We start from the raw sequence: 20,599 nt of genomic DNA on the forward strand, positions 1-20,599 counted from the left end.
TTCAGGGATCCAGCTTTCAAAGAAAGGCTCAGGGCTCATGGTCATGGCCCTGTCTCCTACTTCTTTTCACAGCAAGTGTAGGAAGGGCAGGACCTGCTAGAGAACTAGCCATCTTTCTCCACAGACGCCGCCTTTTCCTCACTTAGCAGTTCCCCCTTGAGATGATGGCCTGGAGCTCCTGTCAGAGCTGCCACGAACTTGAACCATTGTGAGCTACCAGATAGGTCCCTACTCCATCCATCACTCTGGCTTCATTCAGGCACTGCAAGACCTTCTGTCAGGACTCAGAATTCTGACTTATCACAACCCCTCTTCTTTATCCTAGGCTATTCAATTGTTGAAAGGTTAAAAAAGGGGAGTATATTAGTGTTCTGCCATGCAATGCAGTTTGCTGCTAAAGTATCAGGTAACTGAAAAGTTACTTTGCCTTATTTCCCCTCCTTTTTCTAGATGCCCCCTTAGTAACCTCTCTTAGCCTGGAGAAGAGGCACAGCTGAACCAAGACAGTATTTAGGTATTCTTAGGTCCCTTTAGCAAAAGGGGGGGTTGTATATCATCTATGAATTTATCCCAGTATTATTCCAATTTCTTAAAGAATATAAACTTTGAGGTTTTTTTACTATTAGCTGTGAAAATTTTTATTTTATTTTATTTTTATTTAGTTTTTTAATTGTTATTTCCCCCAACACAATTTTTTCCCCACCGTACAGCTTGGGGACCCAGTTACACATACATGTGTACATAATTTTTTCTCCCATTGTCGTGCTCCGTTGTAGGTATCTAGACATAATTCTCAGTACTATACATTTTCCATTCACATGAAATATCTTTTTCCATCCCCTCATTTTCAATTTATGTGTGTCCTTTGCCCTAAGGTGAGTTTCTTGTGGGCGTGAAAAATTTTAAACATGGAGTCCTAAGCAATGAAAAATCCAAAAAAAAAAAGGTTCACAGCTATTCACTGATATAAATGATGAAGAATGATAGATAGTACATATTTTGTGCTTAGAATTTTTCTTTTGTTTCTGTGTAGGTGTGTTTTCTATTGATATTTGCAAATTAACCCTCTTATTTGATTATTTATTACAATAAACAATATGCATATAAACATATCTGTTTGAGCTTTTTAATGATCCATGCCTACAGCTATTCATGTATAGGACACTTTTCTTCTACAAATCTAAAAATGAAGCCAATACTAATTATTTGGTGGTTGAGACTTAGCTAAAGCAGGAACTGAACAGCCTCTGGCTGATAGTTATATATCCTTGCCACTCTCCAGGAGGGCTCAAGATCACTGCCTTGGGAACATGATCTGGAATCTCAAAGTGTGTCAGATGATCAGCTCCTGTGTGCCTATATTCATTCTCCTCTCCTCTTAACCTTTTCTTATTCACAACAACAGATGCAAGTACTGGAAGTTCTCCTTGTGGCTCAGTGGTTAACGAATCCCACTAGAAGCTATGAGGTTGTGGGTTTGATCCCTGGCCTCGCTCAGTGGGTTAGGGATCTGGTGTTGCCATGAGCTTCGGTGTAGGGCGCAGACTCGGCTCCGATCTCGCAGCTACAGCTCCAATTGGACCCCTAGCCTGGGAACTTCCATATGCCACGGATGTGGCCCTAGAAAAGACAAGAAGACCAAAAAAAAAAAAAAGAGAGAGAGAGAGAGATGCAAGTACTACCAAGAAAAATTAAACAAACTGGATCTCAACTACTGCCTAAAAGTTTTTCCCTTAAAGAGAAACCCATGAATGTTTACTCAAAAGGAAAATACAGTCCGTTCGCTGTAACCAAAGGTTCTACATCTGCCGATACAACCAACCAACTCCAAAAAGTTCCAAAAAGCAAATGCTGAATTTGCAGCATGCTGGCAACTCTTTACATAGTTTTTTCCATAGTATTTACAACTATTTACATAGCATTTACATTGTATTAGGTATTATAAGTAATCTAGAGATGATTCAGAGGACATGGGGAGGTTATATGCAAATATTACACCACTTTACATAAGGGATTTGAGCATCCTTGAATTTTGGTTTTTGGAGGGTCCTAGAACCAGTTCCCCTGTACTCTAAAAATGCATTTGAAAATAACAATCACATTCAAAAGGCCATAACTTTGGGTGAAACCAACAGCTTTCACATAACAATAAATCATTTGCTTTTGCATAATAATAAATCACTGAGTCTAGAGAGTCTTTTTCACACATCCTTTCATATTTAGGTACTCAAACAAGGTTAGGAAAGGCTGGGTATCCTTCCCTGTTTACTCAGAAGCAGTGAAGACATCCAGTGCAGAGCTGGAAGCGACCCAATCAGAAATACGTATAGGGATGGCAGCAAAGCTAGAACATAAGTCTTGAGAGATGAGGACTAGAAAATATATGTATTTTCTAACGCAAGAGCTGGGAATACATATCAGCAGTTCATTCACCATAATTTTTGTTTAATGTTGGGTTGCCAGATAAAAGTACAGAATGCCCAGTTAAACTGGAGGTAAACAGCAATTAATTTTTAATATATGTATGTCCCATGTCATATCTGTAACATACTTACATTAAAAAATTGGTTGTTGTTTATTTAAAATTCAGTTTAACTGTGCTGTGATTCACTAAATCTGTGACTCTATTTTAATGTGTCGATTAAAATTATCTGTAATTTAACTTTGGCTCTAGATTTTTATTTTTTTTTATTTTTTTTTTATTTTTTTATTTTTTTTTTATTTTCCCACTGTACAGCAAGGGGGTCAGGTTATCCTTACATGTATACATTACAATTACATTTTTCCCCCAGCCTTTCTTCTGTTGCAACATGAGTATCTAGACAAAGTTCTAGATTTTTAATCTTCAGGCCAGACCTATCCCCTGAATTCAATGCCTGTAAAACCAGTCTTGACCTCTCCACTCCAGGGCCTATAGATATTTAAAACTTGACATACCCCAAACTGAGCTCCAGCTATCCAAATGCCCCATCTCTCCCCAGACCTGTTCCTCCTGCAGTCTGCCTCATCCTACTTAATGGTCTATTCTTCTATTGCTTGAGTCAAAATTTGATGTCATCCTTTGTATCTCTCTTATTCTCACATCTCCAATCCTTTATTTTTGGATGATTGTAGAAAATTGGAGAAACTTTAATTTACGCTTCTGTAAGTCTGAGGTTAGAAAACGGGTTCAAAGCAGTATAGTCAGTGAAGAAATTTGCCACCAAGGACTTCTGCACAGAGTTTCTCCCAAGCCAAAGAAGTCTCTTCCTTGGAACCCAGGAGCCTGTTGCCACATTTGTGTCAATCAACCCATAAAAGATTATGCTTAAAGGAGGGCAAAGGTGACATCTTTTGCATTATAAACCCAGTCAATCCAAGGCTTTCACTTTCACTTCCAGCACAACTTTAAGATTTGTAATTATTTAAGATTATAGTAGGAATTGCTAACTGCTCTCAAGTGGGGGGAAAAAAAACCTGAAACCCCCAACCTACCCTACTTATTAAATCTTTTCACTTCTAAAGTAATAATACCTAGGCTTCTAGACTCTTAATAATTCCCTTTCCAACCAGAAGACAAAGAAGTTTCATGAAATTAGTAGAGAATGCTCCATGTGTAAAGCTTATAACATTCAAGTGACAGCTTCAGATTTGAGAACTCCAGGATATTTTCTGGCAATTCTTTGTTTAGTACACTAAATAAATGTTGTGAGTCATGTCAGGTCTTTCTTTCAAACATCAAGCAACCCAGAAACTAGGCAGTTAGAGCAACTCAGAGCAGCTTAATTTGTTTAGCTAGTCCAGACCAATAAATATTTTCTCTAAATTTCCACCAGCAGTTACCCTCCAAGAGCCTCATCAAAGGGCAGTGATTTCTCTTTGCTGTCAATGCTTGATGTGCCTAAGGTGATAGAGATGCTGGGGGAGAACAGCCGAAGCAAAACAGTTTATTGGTTTATCAATGTCTTCAGATATTTAAGGTCTCAGGTCTGGTCCTTGGCAGAGCTAAATTGGAAAGTGGTATTTTCTGTCACACAGTTTTGCTGTCATTGCGCCAACAGCACTTCTCATATAACATGTCAACAATGGCATGCACAGCTTCATAAATGGTCAATATGACTAACAATGCAATTTGTAAAAGTGACTGGGTCAAAAATAATGTAAGGAACCACAGGAGAAAAAATATTTAAATGATGAAATAAACTACCTGAATACTATTAAATACTCAAAATCTGCACAAGAATTGAGAGTCAAAAATATAGATTGCAATAGATATTTCCTCTGTGGGATACAAAGATGAGTAAAGTTTCTAGAGGAGATTTTGAAAGTGTTTGCATTTGCCATAGAAAAGTTCATTGTAAAAGTTCTGACTTTGATAAGCACTTCTCTACTATATTGACACTCTATTATCCATATTGTGATAATGCCACTACCTCCATATCAGGCATTTTTCTTAACCTTCAAATTTTAAGAAAACAATCAAGTTTGAATGGATGATTTTTTTCTTTTTTGCACATTTCAATGTCAAAATTTCCATGCCTTTAAAGAACATCACAGGGCATGTTTTCCTATGTTGCTGTACCCAGGGTCTCTGGAATTTTCTAGATTCTATGCTATAATAAAATGCATATTCCGAACTAGATAAAAATAATTGACTGTATTTTTGAAATGTCTGTAACAAAGTTATTAGCGCCCTAAAATAAAAAGTGTTGTACAAATAACCTTTGGAGGCATTATTTCACAAGTTTCCAGTCAAAACTATGCTGTCCAGAAGACTTGTTTATGTAAATATGACTAAATCATCAAGAGCATTTTGATCATCCCAAGTAAGTGGAGTTTTGACCTGTTTCTTATAAAGACTTTCTCATAGTCATTTTTCTTCCTATTGATGAATTTACTAACTCTGAATGCAAATATTCCTCTTTATCCTATCATCTTCCTAACAAATCTCTGTGTAACTGCTCTCCTAAAAGGCTGTGCCTTTTCAAAGATAACGGAAATGTTTTCGACCTTGTATTGTATCAGTTGATCGTTGATAATCAAATTTTCATTTGAATACTGTATTTGTGAGCCATCTGAAACACTGAAATCTGCACATGACAGCAATCATACTATTCAAAACATTCTCAAGCACATGTCACTAAGAGGAAAACTACCCACCCTGGAGTATAGCTATTAATGTCAAACAGATTGTCATCTGAAAAAAACAAGAATGCATCAAAATTAGCTTTGGACAAAGTACAGCTCTATGAAGAAAACACCAGGTTTTTATGTGCAAATGTCTGATTAAAATGTTTAAAGAATGAGTTAGCAAGGAATCTGTTCCTGGTCTCTCTCCACAACCCGAATATTGTTATAATGAAAGTTTTAGAGTTAAAGGATTTTTCATTATAGCACACTAAGATTTTACCAAAGATGTATTTGCCCCAGTTTCTAGTAAACATTATAAAGAAATGTTTAATTTCTAGCTCGGGCGGAGGGCTCTATTTAGCGTATCAAAGCACAGACCTGTTATAAACTCTGGGACGCTTGCCAGAAATCCCCCCCGCTTCCTCCCCCCCGCCGTAACTCTTAGTAAAGATCGTACCTCGAAAGCACTGTGCCTTGCAAACCACGCAGATTTTAGGCTCCCACTCCCGCCTACAGAGCTTGGCCCCAGCGGCTTTTGCAGTATCCCTCATCTCCTATAATTCAGACTGAATTGCCACCACTCTCATCATTCCCACCACCGTGTCACCGTCATTCTCAGCTCTCCAAAGCTCAGCATCGAGCGTCCCTCAACCCCTGCAAAAGTGAACTCACGGTGCCACCCAACTCCCAGCCCTCCACACACCCACAAACACTCTCCTACTCCCTCTGCTGCAAACTGCCCCCCAATTTGTCACCCGCCTCATCCCTAATCCCTTGCCCACACGTCCTGCCGCTTTTTCTCTTCTCCTTGTAGATTCATCTCAACACACCTGTCTACCCCTAAGGCTGCCAGACTTCAGGTGCCCACGCTGCGCCCTGTCCCGCGCCCCCTCAATCAACTGGCGCTTCCACTCCGCCCAGAGGAAGGTCGGTATGCTCAGAAAGCCTTCTTCCCCTGCCCGGTGCCCACCCACAGACCGCCCCTGACTCCCACCCTCCCGAGCGCCGGGCAAGAAGCGCCTGTCATACCTGCCGAGAGCGCGGTGGCCGTGGAGAGCAGCAGAAGAACCTGCCGGAGCGCGGAGCGGAGCGCTCGGGTCATGGCCATCAGGCGCCGCGCCCCGGCTGCAAGGCCCCAGAGCGGAGCGGGGCGGCCGGGGCAGCGCGGGCCGCTTTGAAGTTCCCGGGGCGCTGGAGCGAAGCACAGCCCAACACCTTTTTGAAGTGTGCGCTCCGCTCTAATCCGCGTGGGCGCCCTCCTCCCCTGACTCCCCCATCCCTACCCCTTGCGGCTGGCGTGCGCGGAGCTCCTGCCACTGGCCCCCACAGTCGGGCTGGTAGGGGGCGGTGGGGCGACAGAGCCCGCCCCTGCCGCGCCTCCGCCCCCTGGGCCCTCTGGCAGCTGCCCGGGGCCTGTCGCTGTCCCGCAGGCGGGCAAAGGCTGCCTGCTGGCAAGGCAGGGATATCTCGCAGAGGCGGGGCGGGGGGTGAGGGGTAAGAAAGGAAGTGGGGTGGCGCGGAACCCGCAAGATTGTATACCCTGGGAGAAGAGGGAAAGCCCTGTAGAGACTTTAGCAAAACTTAAACCCGCAGCAATTGCTTCTGGTGGTCCGTTCGGTAATCTCCTACAGAAGATCCACGCATCCGGGTCTCTTGATACTCGTTTGTCACCAATGTCCTAAATGTTTTCTAACTAGAATGCGCCCTGAGACACCCTGGGTATTCCTGCCGGACTCCTCACACCGCCACATCCTGGCTTTGCGAGCGTTTGTGGACGGGCGCCCTCTCTGTCCAGCCCTAGAAATAACCAGTTGTCCCACAGCCTCGGCTACTTACAGGTTTGGTTTAATGCACTTGGTCTCTAATATCGCGCCTTCAGGCGACCCTCCCTCTATGATTGGCTACAGAAGCTGTACTACCTGCGCCAGATGATGTGGTCGTCCTCAGTGTGTAATCCAGGTTTGGAAATGGAGGACCGGCCCACGGAAAATATCTCAGCAACTACAATTTCAGCAATTGAAAAAATGAGGAGCGAGTTAGAATCATACATAAGGTTCAAGGGGAGGTAAAGAATGATTTAAAGTATTATATTAGAAACTTAAGTATTTTTTAAATCCCAGGGGCATAATATCAAATGGTTGTCCCTCTCATGTGGATTGTGTTTGACAATATAAGGGCAGTGTTACCAATTAATAGAAATCAGCCTAAATTCAATACACGTCTGTACCCTGTACATTAGAGTGAAAGGGATTATTTTAAACTGAACATCACAAAAAACCAAGGATCCAGTACTGATGTTATTGCTGCTGTTAGGGTGCTCTTTGAAAAGTGGTTGTCATATAAATTAATTGCCTTATAGTAAGTGATATTACTTGCTTCTTCACCTAGTTTAGCTCTAAATGATGCATGTTCTTTCTGAGGCTTATGAAAGACCTACGTGAAATGATGTATACAATTGACTTCATTGAAGAATCACAGTATTGGGGGTGTGATATTTGTCGAACTTTTCATGCATGATGGTGGCAGTCTGGAGGAGCTCACCTCTGCCATCACCACCTTGGCTGAAACAAAACATTCCTAAGCATAAAAAGACTTTGTTCTCATTTCATTCTGGATCCAAGCAAACAAACCAAAAAAAAAAAAAAATGGAGTTGTGGAAAAAGACTGAGCCCTTCCAGACACCCACAAAACAGATGCTTTAAAAAAAATGCAAGAAAATGCTAGAACGCATTATATTTTGGCTGACTTGACTTGCTCATTATTTGTCTAGATTAGGATCTACCATTGGATCATGAGATTTGGAGCCTAAGAAACAGGGCCTTCTTCCTCAAAAGTAAGTGAGACTTCATTCCTCCTTATTTCTTAGAACCATAACAGGATTAAAAGGGGTAGTAAGCATGAATACACTATCAAACCACAAAGCATGACACTAATATCAGATAGTTACCTTCCGTATATTTATTTTGTCTCTTGAATACAGTAAGCAATGTTCCCACCAGTTGGAAAGCTCTCACCTTCTAAGAAAGCAAGGTTATCATCCTTAGAGGTCTGTTATTGAAGGATTTCAATATTCTACACAAATTCCACACTTTCCTCTTAGTCTAAATGTGCACTGTCCACTGTAGTATCTGCTAGCCACACGTGAAAAGTGAGCACTTGAACTGCGCCTAGACCAAATTGACATATGCTGTAAGTATAAAATGCATGCTGGATTTCAAAGACTTAATACAAAGTAAGAATGTAAAATACATAGTTAATAACTTTTTTTTTTAGGGCCGCACCTGTGGCATACAGAAGTTCCCAGGCTAGGTGTTGAATCAAAGCTACAGCTGCCAGCCTATGCCACAGCCATAGCAACGCCAGATCCAAGCCACATCTTTGCCCTACAACACAGCTGAGGTCAATGTCAGATCCTTAATGCACTGAGCAAGGGCAGGGATCAAACCTGCATCCCCATGGATACTAGTCAGATTAGTTTCCAATGAGCCATGACGGGAACTCCAATAACTTTTGTATTGCTTACATGTTGAAATGATAATATTTTGGACATATTGGGTTAAATAAAATATATTACTAAAATTTATTTCAACTATTCCTTTTTTTTTACTTTTTAATATAGCTATTAGAAAGTTTTAAATTAAACGTGTGGCTCACATTCTATCTCTCTTGGACAGTGCTGGTCTAATGAATCCTGCTCAGATGACAGAAGATCATTACCTTTGTCTGAAGCACAGTATAAAAAAGGTAGCAGTTGTTAAGTGCCTTAGCAATCATTTACCATAGGTGGCCAGCCTATGAAGGAAGCATGAACTTTTGAATTCTTGGTGCAAAATTCTGTGATACAACAAAAAAAATGTTAATATGTCAAAATCTAAATACTTAATTTGTAGGGTTTTTTTTGTTTTTTTTTTTTGTTTTGTTTTTTATGGCCGTACCTGCAGCATATGGAGGTTCCCAGGCTAGGGATCAAATAAATCAGAGCTGCAGCTGCTGGCCTACGTCACAGCCACAGCCACACAGGATCCAAGTCATGTCTGAGACCTACACCACAGCTCAAGGCAACACTGATGCTTAACCTACTGAGCGGCTCCAGGGATTGAACCCACATTCTCATGGGTGCTAGTTGGATTCATTACTGCTGAGCCACAACGGGAACTCCTGTAGGAATTTTTTAAACAATGCCTTCAAATACCATTTCCCTCTGTCCTAAGTGCATGTTCTTCCAACATCAGAACTTTGGAAGCTTTTAAGTAATGAGTTAGCCACTATCAATGTTTTGAATTCCAGTGACTGGTAAAGTACATTCTTAGGCAACAATAAATATTTCTGATATGCTTGGGTCCTTAATGCCATCTTTTGGGCAACCAAGAAAAAGAGGTTCATCCTTATAATATGCCCAATTTTTGCTTAATAGAGTATACTTCATTGCACACACACACATAAACATACCTGTTGAAATTAATCCAGTGTTAATCCAATATCTTTTTTAATGAACTCATTAAGAAAATACTCTTTCTGGAGCACATAGAATGACTCCTGTTATTTAATGTAAGCTGTGCAAATGTATTGTTCAAGATATGATATAATATAGTATATCTATCATATTTTTGTACATAACAGAAAAAAAATTACATGTGAGGTTTTTTTAAATTTCACTGGGAAGAAGTTTTCATGCAAATATGTCTCTCAAGATTTAACCTTCCCCCTAACCCTTAATCATCTTTTTGTACATATTCATTACCATAGCAACATTACATCATGACTGCCGATTCTCATCGCCACAGGAAAACAAAAACAGCAATAATTCAGGAGTTCATAACCCATCAGCACAACAGACTTTGGGTGAGTAAATCTTACATAACCAAGGGAAGCAGGTATAGGACTTTAAACTATAAAGATTTGATACTTTTGCAGAATAACATTCCAAATTAATGACAAATAAATGTATAATAACTGAACTTTGAAAAAGATTATTGAGTGTGGTTGTTTAGGATTTTTTTGTCATTCGGGTTTCTTTTATTATCATTCTTTCCAGAATCATGAATGCCACGCATCTTAATTTCTCATTTCATCTTGGAACATGAACTTATCATGGAACAAAGCATATGGTGAGGAGGCATATTACAATAATTTGCTACGTAATATCAACATCTAATCTTTTCTCATTTTACTGCATTTTTCCTTCTCTAAACTCATATTTTCTCTGAAGTGCATGACACTCTCATCTCCACTTATCCCTTAATCCCAGAAACCTTTTTTTTTTTTTTTTGCTTTTCAGGGCCACCTCCATGGCATATGGAGATTCCCAGGCTAGGGATTGAATCAGAGCTGTAGCTGCTAGCCTATGCCACAGCCGCAGCAACACCAAATCCAAGCTACCTCTGCAACCTATACCACAGCTCACAGCAACGCCGGATCCTTAACCCACTGATAAAACCTGCATCCTCATGGATGCTAGTCAGATTCATTTCCACTGAGCCACAGGAACTCCAATCCCAGAAATCTTTGCATCAAAGAGTCTTGGTTTCACTTCAATTCTTCTTCTCCTTCTGGTGTTAATTCCATTCCATGAAAACCATCATGTGCTTTAGGACCTCTGTTTGGATTCTACAATACATACCTTCAAAGCGTCTACTGCATAGGCATCTCAGGTCTCATAAAGAAGAAAAATAGTCATCCTCTTGTGGACATGGATAGTGGGGGGATATCAAACAGTTTCTTAGCTCAACTGCCACTGCTAAAAGCTTAAAGTCTTTTTAAAGTATTAACACTTAAATATTCTCCAATAAATTCTCTGTTTTCAGCACTTTCCAAAATGGCTGCAGTTTCCTGAGTTTTTTAAGTTTTATTGAAATATAGTTAATTTACATGGTTGTGATAATTTCTGCTGTACAACAAAGTGACCCAGTCATAAATATACACATATCCATTCTGTCTCAGATTCTTTTCCCACATAGATTATCACAGAATACTGGGTAGAGTTCTCTGTGCTGTACAGCAGGTCCCCGTTGGCCAATCATTCCACATACCTCAGTGTGCATAGGCCAAGCCCAAACCCCCAGTCAGTCCCTCCCATCTCCCCACCTGTCCCCTTTGATAACCATAAGTTTTGCAAAGTCTATGAGTCTGTTTCTGTTCGGCAAATAAGTTCATTTGTATCCCTTTTTTTTAGAGTCCACATATGGGTGATATCATATGATGTTTGTCTTTCATTGACTTAGTATGATAGTTTCTAGGTCCATCCATGTTGCTGCAAATGGCATTATTTCATTCTTTTTATGGATGAGTAATATTCCATTAAGTATATGTAACACATCTTCTTTATCCATTCTTCTGCTGATGAAAATTTAGGTTGTGTCCATGTTTTAGCTATCATAAATAGTGCATCAATGAATATTGGGGTGCATGTACCTTATCGAGTTACGGTTTTCTCTGGATAGATGCCCAGGAGTGGGATTAATGGATCATACGGTAGTTCCATTTTTAGTTTTTTGAGGAACCTCCATACTGTTTTAAATAGTGGTTGCACCAACGTACATTTCCACCATCTGTGTAAGAGGGGTCCCTTTTCTCCACACTCTCTCCAGTGTAGACTTTTTCATGATGTCATTCTGGCTGGTATAAGGTGATACCTCATAGTAGTTTTGCTTTGCATTTCTCTGATAATTAGTGACATTGAGCATCTTTTCATGTGGTTTTTGGCCATCCATATGTTTTCTTTGCACTCCTTCACTGATTTTCATATGCTTTTAATACTATTAATATGCTTTTTCCAAAAATTCAAACTTTGTCTGTTTTTCTTTCCACTGACTAATGTCAGTGTGCTGATCTGATTAGCTGCATACAATACAGGTTCTATCTCTTAAAGACAGGTCATAGATTCAGTTCCAAGCCACCATTATTTGGATAATTTCCTTAGAATGGGCCTATAATTATACTCTCCAAGAGTGAGGTCACAAGGAAGTAAGAGAGTTAGATGACTCAGTACAAATTCATCCTTTCCTGGGTAAATCACTCAAAAAGAACAGTTATTTTTAACCCTAGACAAATACTTTGTTCCCCCACACACACCCTTAGCACTGTCCCTCTGTTTCATCTTTTACATCCAATTAATTAGAAGTTTCTGTGGATCTAACTTTTATAAAATCTCTCAGAACGTTTCACTTCTTTCTACCTCACTGCCACCATCCTATTTCAGATCATCATTGTCTTTTACTTAAAATGTCAAAAATGCCTCCCTTCTCTGAGGTTTATTCCTCTCCAATCTAGTCTTGCAGAAGGATCTTTTTATAGCATAAATATGACCATATCACTGAATGCTACCAAAGACATGTTGCTAGTTCAAACACTGGTGGTTCTGACATTGGCAACTGAAATCAGCTTAGCACTAATAAGCACTCAATAAGTACTTACTGAATGAATAAGTAAATGACATTTAAATCCTTCAACCATATTGCCTCAAACCTGCTTTCCAGGTATATGTTCATCTTTCCCTCTGCTCCCCCACACATTGAAGCTCTATTTGTTGAACAAATGAGTTAGCACAACTATAACAGTACTCTTATAACTAAAGGTTTGCCCCCTTTTGTATTCACATTGCCAAACCAGAGACCATAGTTTGGTTAAGTACAGATAATGAAAGTGAGTGTCAAAACTGAGTGAGTAAACCTTAAAAGGGATCAAAGAATGTTTGGCAAGGAACTCTCTAGCTTGGGGGCTAAGTCATCCCAGTAAAAGACGTTTGAGCTCTATATCAGTCACGGTTGTGGTTTGCAAAAAAAAGGAAACCTACCTTAACAAATTTAAGCAGGAATTACATTTATTAAGTAGCTCACATCTTCTCCAGGAAAAAAAAAAAAACAAAAACAAAAACATGAACTAGGCTTGGAAGTTATACAGGCAGGGTACAATATGCCAATCCTTCTACAGTAGTGGCTTGGAGATGTTCTGCCCTGTCCCCCAGTGGGCACAGACAGTGCATCTGTCACCATCAACACCCTGTGCCTGGAGAGTGGGTGATTCTATTAAGATCTCTCCTACTGCTGCATCTGAACACTACTGCTACAGCTTTCTTCACCCTAACTGTAGCTTCAAGGAAGGATTGGGAACTGAGCATCAGGGGTTTTTTAGACAGGGGTAGGGATATGTAAAGTAGGGAATTCCCTCCAAATAGGATGAATGTTCAAAAGTGCTGGTGGTCCAAAAGGATGGCAAGCTAGAATCCAGAAGCCTGGGATTCTTATCTCATTTTTCCAAAATTTAGGCAAGTTACTTAATCTTTACAAATTTAGAGTCAAAAATTAAGCTTTTAGACCTCTTATAAGCCCTATTTAGCCACAACTTTACCACATTTTATATTCTTCACCTATATGAAATGGGGAATGGGGAAATATGACTGCAAGATTTATTTTGTGAATGGAATACTCTTATATGATTCTGAAAATATGTGATAATTATGTTAATACTATTATTATCACAAATTGGGAATAATAATATTTTCCCATGCACAAAACAAACCTTTGATAATGAGATAAAAAGTATATGAAAGCCTTTTTTAATTTTCAAAAAAGTTGGACAAATTCAAGGAATAGATTTTTAATCACTTTGTGGGAAAGAAAATAATACTTAAATATAATTAAAATTTACAAGGATTTAGTACTGTTGTTTTTTTTTCTCTTTTTGTCTTTGTTTTTGTTGTTGTTGTTGCTATTTCTTGGGCCTCTCCCACGGCATATGGAGGTTCCCAGGCTAGGGGTTGAATCGGAGCTATAGCCACCGGCCTACGCCAGAGCCACAGCAACTCGGGATCCGAGCCGCGTCTGCAGCCTACACCACAGCTCAGGGCAACGCCGGATCGTTAACCCACTGAGCAAGGGCAGGGACCGAATCTGCAACCTCATGGTTCCTAGTCGGATTCGTTAACCACTGAGCCACGACGGGAACTCCCCCTTTTTTTTTTCTTTTTGTCTTTTTTGTTGTTGTTGTTGTTGTTGCTATTGATTTAGTACTGTTTTTGATGAAATTCTTCGGAAAATGCTGGATGTTTTTTGCCTTTTCTGTTATGATAATAAATGAGGTTTATGTACAAATATCAGTTGCCATGAGTGACCTGTTTCCAAATGAAAGAGACCACATGATTATGTTTGTTCCTTTCTATTTGTCTATTTATTTGTCTGGCAGGGCATTTCCTTCTCTGTATTTTTCAAAACAAAATGTTAAGGTATAAAATGAACAAAATAGGAGTTCCCGTCGTGGTGCAATGGTTAACGAATCCGACTAGGAACCATGAGGTTGTGGGTTCGGTCCCTGCCCTTGCTCAGTGGGTTAACGATCCGGCCTTGCCCTGAGCTGTGGTGTAGGTTGCAGATGTGGCTCGGATCCCGAGTTGCTGTGGCTCTAGCGTAGGCCGGTGGCAATGGCTCCGATTCGACCCCTAGCCTGGGAACCTCCATATGCTGCAGGGGCGGCCCAAGAAATAGCAAAAAGACAAAAAAAATAAAATAAAATAAAATAAAATGAACAAAATAAAAAGGATTGCAAATGTCAAAAGCCCTAAAAATATTTATCAAGAGTACTTACTTTCTATCTCCTAAGAGTAAGACTCTTGACTGTAAACTCAGAAGTTAGGGATTCTTCTGCAACCTAACAGAACAAGAAACCAAAAAGAACAATGAGGGAGTTCCCATCATGGCTCAACGGGTTAAGAACCCAACTAATTTTCCATGAGGATGCAGGTTAGAGCCCTGTCCTCACTCAGTGGGTTAAGGATCTGGCATTGCCGTGATCTGTGGTATAGGTCGAAGACATGGCTTGGATCCTGCATTGCTGTGGCTGTGGTGTAGGCCATCAGCTGCAGCTCCAATTCGACACCTGACCTGGGAACTTCCATGTGCTGAAGATGTGGCCCCAAAAGGGGAAAAAAAAATTAACAGTGATAGAAAACTCCAGAGGAGCAGAGTTGAGAGTGACATGAAGAATGCTGAGAGAGCTCAAAAAAAATCCAAACTCAATTACTTCCAATTGGTTATTTCTGTGACCCAACAGCTTTTACTATCCTGCTGCCAGGTAGGGTACTTGTCCTGTGAGAAGAGCCCCAACATGTGTCTTGGTCTCAGAAGTTCATAATAAGTCATTATCAACCACTCATTTCCTTCGAGGTGACTCCCACATTAGGATTATCAGCTCTAGAGCAAACCATGATGCCGTGGAAGATGGAGTACATTATTTTCTTGGTGCTCCCCCTTCTCCTTATCTGCTGTTTGGAGATGCAAAAATACATGATACTTCTATTTATGAATTCTCTGGGAATCAGATTCTTCTTAAGAAACTCTGCTGGTTTGGGGAAAATGCCACTCAATACTTGGATAAGCTTATGAAAACCAAGTTGGCTCGTAGCTTATCCCTTTGCACTCTGGGCAAACAGACTCACGTCCAGTTGAAAGTGTATAGGTCTCACTCCAAATAAAAGAGGCAAAGTAAGCCCAACTTGATATTTCTAGCCTCTCTTATTTCTCATACTGTTGCCCCCTCTGTCCTTCACAAAGGCCTACTAATCTCCCACTCATTCCTCCCTTTCAAATAAGAAGGGTTTTGAAATCATATGGTTATTGGTTGATACATTATATTTCAGAATGAGCACAAATCTATCCAGCTACTGCTATAGCTGGGTGTTTGTGTTTTGTGCCTTTAAGATTTTGTTTTTTGTTTTGTTTTATTTGAAGAAAAAAAAATTCTCATAGGACTTCAGAAAACAAGGAAATTTGAGGGCTATGGGAAAATTTGCTAGAAAGAAAACTATAAAGATATTCCTCTAAAGTGACCAGAATCATGCTCAATAAGTCAAATTTAATATCTTCTGAGGCTTCAATGGAGAGAATATTGTCATGTGGGAAAGAGGTGGATAGATAAACAATTCAATAATCAACTCTGCTACCACCACATGGGCCCAGAGATTGGGGACATGAGGGACATAAATAGAAGAAAATGTTCACCTGTAATACTCCAGCTTAAATGTGGAACATAGCTCCTCTAAATTCCTAGTACTAGAGTTGACACAGGGCTGGAGGAGTTCAACAAACTCCACTTAAAGCTCAGATATAATAAAAAGAGAAACAAAACCAGATGGCAACCTACAACCAAGCAACATAGTTCCCAAAATATGGTTTGTTCATGTTTTATCTTGAGGTCAGCTAGAAAGGCTCTTCCCCCCAGCTCCAGGCTCATGTCCCCATGGCCTGTTGGCCAGAGGCCATCTTTAATCAGAGGTAGCTGACCTGAGAGAACAATAGACCTTCCCTCTTGTCTTTCTAAAGCCCCTGTTCTAAATGGTCATACTTTTCCTAGAATTCTCCTCTTCACCTCATCATTTACTTCAGGAATATCCAACTCTAAAGTGAGGCTCCACCTCCCACCCACACAGGTGTGGCCTCACCATTCACGAGAGAACCATATCAGAATCCAAAGCATCAAAAGAGGCACACAGTTAGGTGTATACATATGCACACACAGGTAGCAAGGAACCCAATTCACTGCAGCACCAGATGATTCTCTTTGTGGATTACTGACAGTATACAATCAATAGGAGTTTCACTGCAGAGAGTGGCCTGTCCTATCACCCTGCTGCTGCTATCTCTTAAGAGACTAAGCCCAGAATACAAGAACAGAGTCAGGTTGGATGTGGATGGATACTGAATTTGAAATTTGATGAAACATGTATTAGAGCTGAGGAAGTAGACAACCAGCTGTCATCTGCTTCTTCAAGGTCCTGAAAGACACAGTAGCAAATTCTTTTGCCCTTAGGATAAACAAAATGGAGAACAAGGACTTTTTTATACTCTTTCATAAACCTCCAATGTCAAAGTATCTGATAGTACATGGCATAGAAGTAGATGGAAAATTTGTTGTTTTCTGTCTTGATTTATTTCAGATGGCTCCCACAAAGCCCCAAAGTTTCAATTTAGTTTTAAGTTTTATGGGAAATTAATTCATTTTCGGTGTGTGTATCAAAGCACTACGGCTAACAGCCTTCTTTTCTTCATTCATTCCATAAATGGAGTGAACATTAGGGGATGGAAATGGTTTATTGAAATTTGAGTCAAGAAGACCTAGATCCCAGCATCTCCTTTTTTAACAAAAATCTAAATAAATTGACATAATTCTTCAGAAATAGTTTTTGACTGCCTACAGCATAGACGGCATTATTCCATAGTCCTAAAATACACTGGAAGATAAATTGGTCCTGTTGTTTCCAAAAAATGGGCTTATTTTATTGAGATTTTTGAATGATTGCCTTCTCTACCATTTCATAACCATGCGACTATGGTCAAGTTACTCCTTAGGTCTCCATTCCTTTCTTATAAATTCTCACTGGGCTGTTGTGAGAATTACAGTAGAATTGGTATGGCTGATGATTTAAACCCCTCCTTCTACACTGTAAACACTCGGTAAATATAAATGCCTGTCCTCTTATTTCCTAGTTTTTACTAAAAAATGCATTTAAAATTGAGTTTTCCCAAAATGAAATAGAAATAGTAATATTAATGTTTAATTATTTCCACAAGATAAAATCATCTAACTATTTAAAGTGGTATTTTGCACGTAACTCACACAACTGGGTCATCAGTTGTTACTTAATTCACCCAATACCTACTTTGTGCAAAGCATTATCTCAGACACTGGGTATATAGTGTAAAAAGAGAAATGTCTTCTACTTTTTTGAAATGTATGTCAAACAAAAGAAAAATATCTTAAAAATGAGTTACATAATTAATTAGTGAGAAGTATTAGAAAGGGCAAATATAGGGTACTATAAAAATTACAATGGGGTGAAGCTGTCAGAAGTAGCAAGAAAGTTTCTCTTAAGAGGTATGTTGAGCAGAGTTTGAAAGTAGAATAGAAATCAGGTGAGGAGTGTATGTGTGAGGTTGGGGGTAGGGGAAACTTAAGGCAAGAAGGCACTTGATTTTGGAGGAATCTGAGTAAGGCCAATGTGGCAAGATGTGGAATGTGCTAGAGATGAGTCTGAAGAAGTATTCACATCAGGTGGGCGCCTTTTAGGACATATTAAGGATTTTTATCCTAATTTTTAAAGTAATGAGAAGTCACTAAAACTTTTCAGTAAAGGGAATGACATGATCGTATTGGAATATTAAAATATCATTCCAGCTTCTAATGTGGAGAATGGGCTGTGCCTAGGCAAGAGTGAAATCTAGGTCACTAGCAGGAAGGATTACTCAGTCATCTGCCTGGAAAAAAAAAAAAGACTTTTGGCAGGAACCAATTTTGGCAGAGGAGATAGAAAAAAAGAGAATCGTGTTGAAGGAGGAGGGGAAGACAGGAAAGGAGAGGAATGATTTGGGGTATCCACCAGGGTTCTGATGCCTGCCTTGGGTGGGCCATTCACTCAGAGAGGGAACACTGAACAGAGTCAGGTTGGATGTGGATGGATACTGAATTCGAAATTTGATGAAACATGTTAGAGCTGAGCAGCCTGTATAGATATGAAAGTGTGGGATTTGAAGATTGAACTTGGTGAGAAGCAAAAATTTGAGAGTTCCCTTTTTATGCAGGAGGTACTCAAAACCAAGGCTGTGGATAAGATTTGCTACATAACATTTTTAAAGAACAAACATCTACTGTAGCCATCTTAAGGTTTTTCCTCATATATATTTTTTAAGTCTCCCAGCAGAGTTCACAATTAGTTCAGCCTGACTTAAAATGTTTTCAAGAATCATGCGTTACAGCACCAAGGTTTAGACTCTTAACCAGTCACTTATTGTGACTGATTAAGAAAATCCAAAGTTCTTTCCTGAGAAAATGTTGACTCTATGCTTAAATACTAGCATATTACATAACTCCTGTGCTGGTGTGTTGATCTTTTGACTAAGATAGACTTCACGTTCATGTTCTCAAGAGTACACAACTGGGAAAGAACTTTGCTCCTTCAAATTGGGTTTAAACCATATGGTTTTCATTTGATTCACAACACAAAATAGCGACAATATAGCTACTTCTCAGAAAATCCAATCACGAATGAAATAAATCCGTTTTTGCTAGAGAAAATATTTGTGAAGGAAGGGGGAAGCAAACTACAATTCTCTACTAAACTAATCAATAAGGAAACTGTTTGTCATTGAAAACATTTGAATTATTTTAATCTGCTACATTGCCATAACTGGGGATCATTTCCTTGTACTTTTGAAGCCTAAGGCATTGAAGAACAAATATTTGTGAGGTTTTAAAGTTCTGTCTCTTTTTAGGCTTGGAGTGGTAAAAAAGGAAGGAGAAAAAGTTAAATTTTTAACTTTTATTCCTCTGTGTTCCACAAAGAATTTGAGATGCTTTACAAGAATTCATGGGATTAGGGAGTTCCTGTTGTGGTGTAGTGGAAACAAATTTGACTAGTATCCATGAGGATTCGGATTTGATCCTTGGCCTAGATCAGTGGGTTAAGGATCCGGCATTGCCATGAGCTGTGGTATAGGTCAAGATGTGGCTTGGATTTGGTCTTGCTATGGCTGTGATATAAGCTGGCAGCTATAGCTCTGATTCAATCCCTAAGCTGGAAACTTCCATATGCCTCTGGTATGGCCCTAAAAAGCAAAAAAAAAAAAAAAAATTTCATGGGATGAAATATACATGTTTATTTACACACACACACACACACACACACACACATATAGGAAAAACACAAATTGGAGTGTATAGCTATGATTGAGGATGAGGTAAAAATCCAAATATGCAGGCCAAAGACCCCTACATAGGCACTAAAGTTGGACTGCAGATTTGAGTCTGAAGCTTTGGCTTTGAGTAAAGGGATACATCATTACTAAGGTATTTTCTCCCTCCAAATGCAATTTATTGCTTGAGGTTTTGTTTAGAAGACATTGAAAGGTATATTTTAATTTTCTTTTTTTTTTTTTTTTTTTTTTATGGCTGCACCTGTTGCAAATGGAAGTTCCCAAGCCAGAGTTCAAGTCAGAGCTGCAGCTGTAGGCTTACACCACCACTACAGCAATGCCAGATCCAGGTTGCATCTGTGACATATGCCACAGCTTGCATCAATGCTGAGTCTTTAACCCAACTCACTGAGCGAGGCCAGGGATCAGACCTGCATCCTCATGGACACTGTATTTTTTTTTCCCACTGTACAGAAAGGGGATCAAGTTATCCTTACATGTATACATTACAATTACTTTTTTTCCCCCACCCTTTGTTCTGTTGCAACATGAGTATCTAGACAAAGTTCTCAATGCTATTCAGCAGGATCTCCTTGTAAATCTATTCTAAGTTGTGTCTGATAAGCCCAAGCTCCCGATCCCTCCCACTCCCTCCCCCTCCCATCAGGCAGCCACAAGTCTCTTCTCCAAGTCCATGATTTTCTTTTCTAAGGAGATGTTCATTTGTGCTGGATATTAGATTCGAGTTATAAGTGATATCATATGGTATTTGTCTTTGTCTTTCTGGCTCATTTTACTCAGGATGAGATTCT

General features: G+C 39.6%; 1 protein-coding gene across 1 annotated transcript in view; it reads right to left on the reverse strand.

Annotated features, from left to right (window-relative positions):
* The window catches only part of ACVR1C (activin A receptor type 1C), a 68,176-nt gene extending 61,804 nt beyond the window's left edge, over positions 1-6,372 (reverse strand). The window contains exon 1 of the mRNA XM_047770429.1: positions 6,139-6,372. Coding sequence (XP_047626385.1) covers positions 6,139-6,217 — 79 coding nt within the window. The 5' untranslated portion in view covers positions 6,218-6,372. The remainder of the gene's footprint in view (positions 1-6,138) is intronic.
* Positions 6,373-20,599: the final 14,227 nt, after the last annotated feature.

Source organism: Phacochoerus africanus, chromosome 3, assembly GCF_016906955.1.
Source record: "Phacochoerus africanus isolate WHEZ1 chromosome 3, ROS_Pafr_v1, whole genome shotgun sequence".
NCBI classification, from domain to species: domain Eukaryota; kingdom Metazoa; phylum Chordata; class Mammalia; order Artiodactyla; family Suidae; genus Phacochoerus; species Phacochoerus africanus.